At 42.9% G+C, this 7555-nt stretch overlaps 1 protein-coding gene and 1 pseudogene across 5 annotated transcripts in view; one reads left to right on the top strand and one right to left on the bottom strand.

The window, feature by feature from the left end:
* The window catches only part of LOC106734607 (nucleophosmin pseudogene), a 1004-nt pseudogene extending 317 nt beyond the window's left edge, over positions 1–687 (top strand).
* A 2346-nt stretch (positions 688–3033) lies between these two features.
* The window catches only part of LOC102500892 (guanylate-binding protein 7), a 39029-nt gene continuing 34507 nt past the window's right edge, over positions 3034–7555 (bottom strand). For all 5 annotated transcript variants that reach the window (XM_014586682.2, XM_006140173.3, XM_014586683.2 and 2 more), the window contains 3 exons: positions 5578–5680; positions 4764–4957; positions 3034–3927 (listed from right to left, as the gene is read on the bottom strand). In XM_014586682.2, the coding sequence (XP_014442168.1) occupies positions 3706–3927; positions 4764–4957; positions 5578–5680 (519 nt within the window). In that variant the 3' untranslated portion in view covers positions 3034–3705. The remainder of the gene's footprint in view (positions 3928–4763; positions 4958–5577; positions 5681–7555) is intronic.

Below are 7555 nucleotides of genomic sequence, written 5' to 3'. Positions count from 1 at the left end.
GGCTTTGAAATAACAAGCCCTGTGGTCTTAAGGTTGAAGTGTGGTTCAGGGCCTGTGCATATTAGTGGACAGCACTTAGGAGCTGTGGAGGAAGATGCAGAGTCAGAAGAAGAAGAGGAAGAGGACGTGAAACTCTCAAGTATATCTGGAAAGTGACCTGCCCCTGGAGGTGGAAGCAAAGTTCCACAGAAAAAAGTAAAACTTGCTGCTGATGAAGATGATGGCAACAAAGATGATGATGATGACGATGATGATGATGATGATTTTGAAGATGAGGAAACAGAAGAAAAAGCTCCAGTGAAGAAATCTACACGAGATACTCCTGGCAAAAATGCTCAAAAATCAAACCAGAACAGAAAAGACTCAAAACCATCAACACCAAGATCAAAAGGTCAAGAATCATTCAAAAAACAGGAAAAAACACCTAAAACACCAAAAGGACCTAGTTCTGTAGAAGACATTAAAGCAAAAATGCAAGCAAGTATAGAAAAACGTGGTTCTCTTCCCAAAGTGGAAGCCAAGTTTATCAATTATGTCAAGAATTGCTTCTGGATGACTGATCAGGAGGCTATTCAAGATCTCTGGCAGTGGAGGAAGTCTCTTTTAAAAAATAGTTTAAACAGTTTGTTAAAATTTTCCGTCTTATTTCATTTCTGTAACAGTTGATATCTGGCTGTCCTTTTTATAATGCAGAGTGAGAACTTTCCCTATCGTGTTTGATAAATGCTATCCAGGTTCTATTGCCAAGAATGTGTTGTCCAAAATGAAAAAAGTCCCAAGAGGAGAATAGAGGAGAAGGGATTGCGGCATGGCTATCCTCCCTGGGGGGTGACTTCTCGCTTTCTGTCTCTCTGTCTCTGTCTGTCTGGCAAGCACACACGCCCTATAGCAAAAACCTCTCCAAATAAAGAAGAAAAAAAAAAAAAAAGACAGAACATATGCTATAAAGTGACTTTTCCTCTCATTTACCCCCATAGCTATTGAGGTCTATTCCTGTGTAACCATGGATCTAGTTTACTTTGTATCAGTCCAGAGGTAGTTAAAAATATAAGCACACATCCATTTTTATCTAAATTTGCTAGTGGCACTATAGTTTGTGCCCACCCCCCATCATGTCCAGAGATTTGACCATGAAGGTGTTAACAGGAAACTTAATACCTTCATAGTGTTGAAAGATGGGGCCTTTGGGAGTGATTAAGTGATTAGGGCAGGGCCCTTATGACTGTCTCCTGGTGGATTTACACAGAGACCGAGAGAGACAAGCACAGAGACACACGCTGAACACACAGTGACGTGTGCTCCTGGTCTCATGATGTGATGCTCAGCACAGCCTTGAGACCCACCAACAGGACAGCCCTTACCAGATTGGCCCCAAACTTTGACCCTGCAAACTGTGAACTCAACTTTACTCTGCTGACTGAGGAGGTCACTGCATACTGAACTGCAGTGCTGGAAGCCACGTGGCTGACTGCAGGCCTGGTTCTCTGGTTTGCCTGGACATGTTGGGCTGCACATACCTCAGATCCCAAAGAGCTGGAGGGTTGGGAGAAGAAGGTCATAGCATGATGGAGCCCTGTCAAGAGTGTCTGTCATTCTCTCTCCTTGTCTCTTTCTCACACACGTTCACATATGCACACATTCACTTTCTATCCAAACCTCTATTCTCTCTCTCTCTCTTTTTTTTTTTTTTTTTTGAGAGGTTTCTTCATAGGGCGTGTGCGCTTGCCAGAAAAACAGAGAGAGACAGAGAGACAGAAAGTGAGAAATTACCCCCCACCCCCGGGGGTATGGCCACACGGCAATCCCTTCTCCTCCATTCTTCTCTTGGGATCTTGGGCACACATGCATGCATGCCCAGCGTGAGTTTAAGCCACCGGGTCCAGGACTCGAACCGCAGCCGACTACATGGGAGTCCAGTGACATAGTCATTATGCCAACTGCTGGTCCCTTTCTATCTTCTTAAATTGCACATACTTAGGTATTTTCTGTTATTAGAATATAACAGACTAGAATGGGTAGCAACCACATACTTTCTGCATGTTTTTCTTCTTTTCACTTATGATACATACACCTTGGGAAATTTTCCTGTATTAGTACTATAGAGTTTTCCTTTCAATTTAGTGGCTATAAGTATTCCTTTCTAAGTGTGCCCCAAGATCTACCTTATCAGTACCTGATAGTGAAATTTTCGCATGGTTTCCAGACCTTGGTGCTAAAACAAAGAAAGAAAAGCACTGTAGCTGAACTACGAAAAGGAACCAAAATAACTCCATTTTAAATGTGGCATAATAGACTAGCCCTTAAACATGGTTTGCTTCCCTTTCTTTTTTTCACTGATCTTGCTTTACTGTTTAACTCATAGCAAAATGTCTAATTACAGCTTTGCTGAGTTTTCACTGGAAGTGGGCCTTACAGTGGGAGCTAAACACCCCCAGATGTCAGACTTGTCGAAGAAAAGAGGAAAAGAGACTGGCCTTGAGGGTGCATTGACCCTACACATAGCAACTCTGGAGCCAACCAGTTGCCCTGTGGCTGTGCAGGAGAGCTCGTAGTGCCCACCTGCGCCTTTCTTTATCTCACCTTTTAGAACCTCTGACCCAGTCTGAGACATTAGAGGTGGTCTTTGGTCAATAGTTCATTATTTTCCCAGGTCACCAGTTTCCTGAATAAAGCTACCTTTCCTTTTCACCAACCTTTACCTCTTGACTGTTGGCCCTGTGTGTGGTGGGCAGCTGAAACTGGGTTCTTCACAGGGTCAGATCCATAGCTGGTCCAGTAACAGTACCATCGCAGTACTATCGCATATGTTGGTTTTAACTTGGGTAAATAAGTCTGTAAATTTCTAAGTATGAAATTACTAGACAAAGATATGTACTTAAATTTTTGATATGTAGTTACAACAGTCCATACCATCACTAGCAAATATGAGAGACTATTTCCCCAAAACTTCGCCACCCAGAGTCCTGTCAGAACTTTCTGGTCTTACCCATGGTAGAAGCAAAACAAGAACAACTCTTTTTTTAAAGTTTATTTATATATTTTTCTACATGATGTGTGCAGTCGCCAGAGAGAAAGAGAGACAGAGAAAGAGAGAGAGAAAGAGAGAGAGGGAGAGAGAGAGAAAGTAATCACCACCCAGCGGACAGCCACACCCAAAATCTCTTTTCTTCTACTCTCCTCTGGGGATTTTGAGCAAGCATGCCCATGCGCCCAGTATGATTCTCAAGCTGCTAGAATCAGAACTCAAACAGTGAAGCTGGCTTTGGGGATCCAGCACAGCAACTTGAATGGTCCAAGAACAACTTTTATTATCAGTAAAATTAAACACTTTTATTCTCATATTTTTATCTATTTTAGAATTTTCTTTTTGCTCGCTTCTCACTGATTTAAAAGAGCTCAAAAAAGTGAACTCTGTGACTATAATATAAATTGTAAATGTTTTCTTTTTCTTGCCACTTGTCTTTTTCCTTTAAGTCTTATATGAATAATTTTATGATCTTCTAATTTAGTTCCCACTTTTTAAAGTTAAGTAATCCAATCAAAACTGAGTTTGTTAGTTGTTTTTTTGACTTCTTTGTAATTATATTTTTTAACTTTTGTTTGATGAAAAAGCTAATACGCATATACTTCAAAATGAGTCACGGTGTTATACTATTAAAAGAAAAAAAGTCTCATTTTATAATTCCCTTACCAGGAATTTGCAGTTTATTTCATATGTGAACTGATAAATTTCATTCCTAAACCAACCAGCTTAGCAGGCAAAGGTGCTACTGCTATTAATGCATTGCTAACTTCATCAAGGAACCCTAAAAAACCTGAGGGTTCTTCTTTTTGTTTTCTTTCAATCTCTTCTTTTAGTTGTCTTATCTCTTTATTTAACTCTTCAGATTTTTTTTCGAATCCTTCAATAAGCATTTCTCTTTGGATCTGTAAGAGAGGAAACCCCCAACAGCGAGAGTCAGAGTTTGTATGGAGCTGCTTCCGCAGCTAAGCACATGCATCTCTTTCTCTACTGCCTCAGTTCGCTCTTTGAGAGTTTTTCAGTATTTCCACAGTTTGGACCTGAATTGTGGGAATGTCCATGATTTAAACCTTTGGGAGTTTCCCTGGTAGCCTCTCACTGGGGGTAGGGAGGAGTTTCGTTGCATGACAAAAACTCTATGGGAAGGAATGCAGACTGAGTTGCCTTAATTCTGGGTTCCACTGAACTGGCAAGGCCAAAATAATCTCACAAACAACAGGAACTGCTGATGCTGTGTTAACACGGGTAATCAGGCACCAGGTCCAGACAAGAATTTATTTTACTCTAGTTGGATAGGATGGCTCAGGCAGATAAGGAAACCAAAGGAATCCATTTAGAGGTTCTAACTTCCCTTATTTCATATCAGCACAGCTAAATCGGATGCTTTCAGACCAGATGGCTGTATTTCAGGTCCCTTTGATAGTTGTGCCAAGAATCATAAGGACAAGTGGAAGAACGTCTATTTAAGAGGGCACAGTTGGGACATCCTTTAATCACGACAGCAGCCAACCATGCAGGGGCGTGCCACATGTTCCGTCCAAGGTCTAACACTGGAGAAGGTTCTGAAGTCTTATACCTTTGCAGGCTTCAACAGGACGCAAAAGTATTTATGTTTTCAAAGAAATACAAATCTTTTAGTTTTCTCCTTGGAATCTTAAGCATGCTCAAATCTGGGCTCTTCCCTTCCAGAGTAACTGATGCATTGTCCATCAGGCACTGCCTGGGCCCTGTCCAGACTTACCCGCATCTTGTGTTCCAGTACCCTGTCCTGCTCTCTCAGGAAGTCTTCTTTCTCCCTCTCCAGCTTCTCCTTCAGCTGGTGTATGTGTTCCTGGTGGCTTCTCTCTTGAGCCTCCAATCTTTGCTCCTGCTCTTTCTGTTTCTGCCTTAGTAGCTCCTGTTCCTTCTCAGCGGCCTCCTTCTTGGCCCGCTCCGCTGTTCCAAAAATGTTTTAGAGAGAGAAGAAAACAACACCCAGGCCTGAGTGCCACCCTCCTGATTCACGGACAAATGGACATTGAAAGTGAATGGGGGTGTTGCCAGCAGATGACGTAATGATTATGTCCCTGGACTCCCATGTAATTGACGGTCCTTTGAGTCCCAGAACCGAAGGCTTAAACTCACACCAGGTGCGTGTGTTTATGTGTGTGTGTGTGTGTGTATGTGTGTGCGTGCGCAAAATCCCAAGAGGAGAATGGAGAAGGGATTGCCGTGTGGCCAGGCCCACGGTGGTGGGGGTGGGGGTGGGGGGGTGATGTCTCTCTATCTCTCTGGCAAGCATATGCATCTTAGAAAATCTCTAAAAGAAAAGAAAAAGTGGACAGGGACTCTGAATTCTCCTAATCGTCCCAGCATCAAGGCATGTTCCACATTATTATTGAAGGACATCGTCTGACTGGTTGATGGACAACCATGGCTGCCCTCTTTATTATGGCAGAGTATTCACTCTTCAGAAGAAGAGGAATTCTTTGGTTCAGGAAGGTCTTTCTGTCAGATTTCCCAGAGGGCATAGCAGGAACCTACCCACCCCTAGGGAACTGAGCTCCACCCTGTACCTGCTATGGCCTTCTCTCCAGCAGTGAGGGCTTTGTCTGACTGCAGGATGGAGTCTTCCATTGGCACCAGAGACTGCAGGAAGTTCTGGAGCACTTCATTTGCCTGAGAAAAAAACAAGGAGCAGGGAAATGTCAGGCCTCAAAGATCTAGTCCCTTCCTGGGGAAATCATTGTTCAACAGTATTTGCAAACGACATTGCAAATTGTGCATCCTACATAGGATCTAGTGCTTCACTTCCATGTATGGCCATGATCCCAAACTCTTTGTTGGACATAAGAACCCTTCATAGCAGCTCCTTCCTATCACCATCTTCCCATTTAAAGCTCCTCTAGCCCCCAGATTATAGCTCACCTGATTTATGAGCAGTTCTAAAAATATAGCAACTACCTTGGTTCCATATATTTAAATAGCGTTTTTTTTTTTTTTTTTTCTTTTTCTTCTGCCTAGAGGCTCTTGTATCCTTTCTTCACTAGGGTAACATCTTTTGAACAGTTCATCCTAGTGCTTCCTATTTTGCATACTTGAATGTGTTTCCAAGCTGACTTCCAGTTGGACATAGCTGCCACGCTGTGTTAGCAGCTCTCTCTCTTGCTGGCTATGTGACTAGGGGCAACTTATTAACTTCTCGGAATATTGCATTTTTCATCTATATGGTATGGACAACAGTAGTCCAAAAAAGCATCGAATAACATACTTGGCGAGGAAGTGAATGCCCTGTATGTATCGCTATGTTTACCCATGCCTTTTATTTTCTGTCATACACTGACATCCTAAGGTATTGCTCAGAGGACTGCCGCTACCAAGATTAGTTAATGTCTAGAGATCACAAATAACTTGCATGTGAGTGATCTTTCATATGCAAACCAAGCAGTCCAAAATGTATACTCACAACCACTTCCTTCATGTGGCTTTACAATCTGGGACACTATCTGTGTACCCCAAGACCAGGTACCAGAAAACTAGCACAGCTCCTATGCTCCAGAGCTCACTAAACTCATTCAGGCTAGTCAATCTTCACTCTGTTTACCAGGCTTTGAAAGTTACCTCCTGCAGAAACCAAATAAAGCCTCCGGCCCAAGATTTCTCCCAGTGCCCACTCCCTCCTGACCAACCCTACTACTTCCCCAGGGGGCTCCTCAAGTGTGTTATGCTTCCTACACCTGGGATCTGTGAGGTTAACAATCTTTTCCATGGAAAGTATCTCCTGAAATGTTGGCCTTGCAAAACCTAAATAATACCATTAAAACATGTCCCCTATTATCATAATTATTACCATCATTATAATCTTTAATTTTACTATCTACTCATTCCCATATGAAAACTCTTAATACAACAAATATAACTACTAATTATTTGCATCTCTGTAAGATCATCAGCATCTTAAGACTAAAGGTATGTCTTTATCTTTATATTCCTGTTCTTAACTCAAGAGCAATCATATCATGGGTCCAGTCACGATGGCACACAGATACTACGACTTCTTAGAAGGTTGGAAGTCTCACCAAAGGGTGACTTTGGTTCCCGAGCCAACCTGAACTGGCCAGATGGTGTAGCCTGCCTGTAATTCTAGCTAACAGGCAGGTGATTGCAGGAGAACCATTACGTGGCAGGACTGCCAGAAATAGCTACCTTGGTAACTCTCATGCCCTCCTCTTGATCTTTCTCCCCCTCTATTTCTCTCACAAAGGAAGGAAAATCACAATATTCAGTAAAAAAAAAAAAAAGAAACGGTTTTCACCCAGGATTCTCAGTACCATTCCCTTGTTTTGGGAAGAAATACTAATGATCTCTCCAGGAGCTCTAACTAATTGTGGATATAAAAACTAAAAAAGTTGAGAGGCGGGCCGGACACCAAGTCTGCGTCCGGTCACGGGACATCACGGGACGTCGCGGGCCCTCCCGGGCTCGGCGTGTCCCCCCTGGGGCCCTGCTAAGCCGGCGGCGGCAGCAGAGGCGGGCCGGACGCCAAGGCTTCGT

Source organism: Tupaia chinensis, unplaced genomic scaffold, assembly GCF_000334495.1.
Source record: "Tupaia chinensis unplaced genomic scaffold, TupChi_1.0 Scaffold000023_1, whole genome shotgun sequence".
Lineage (NCBI taxonomy): Eukaryota > Metazoa > Chordata > Mammalia > Scandentia > Tupaiidae > Tupaia > Tupaia belangeri.
Note: the sequence above shows the minus strand (reverse complement) of the source record. Positions and strands in the feature narration are given on the sequence as shown.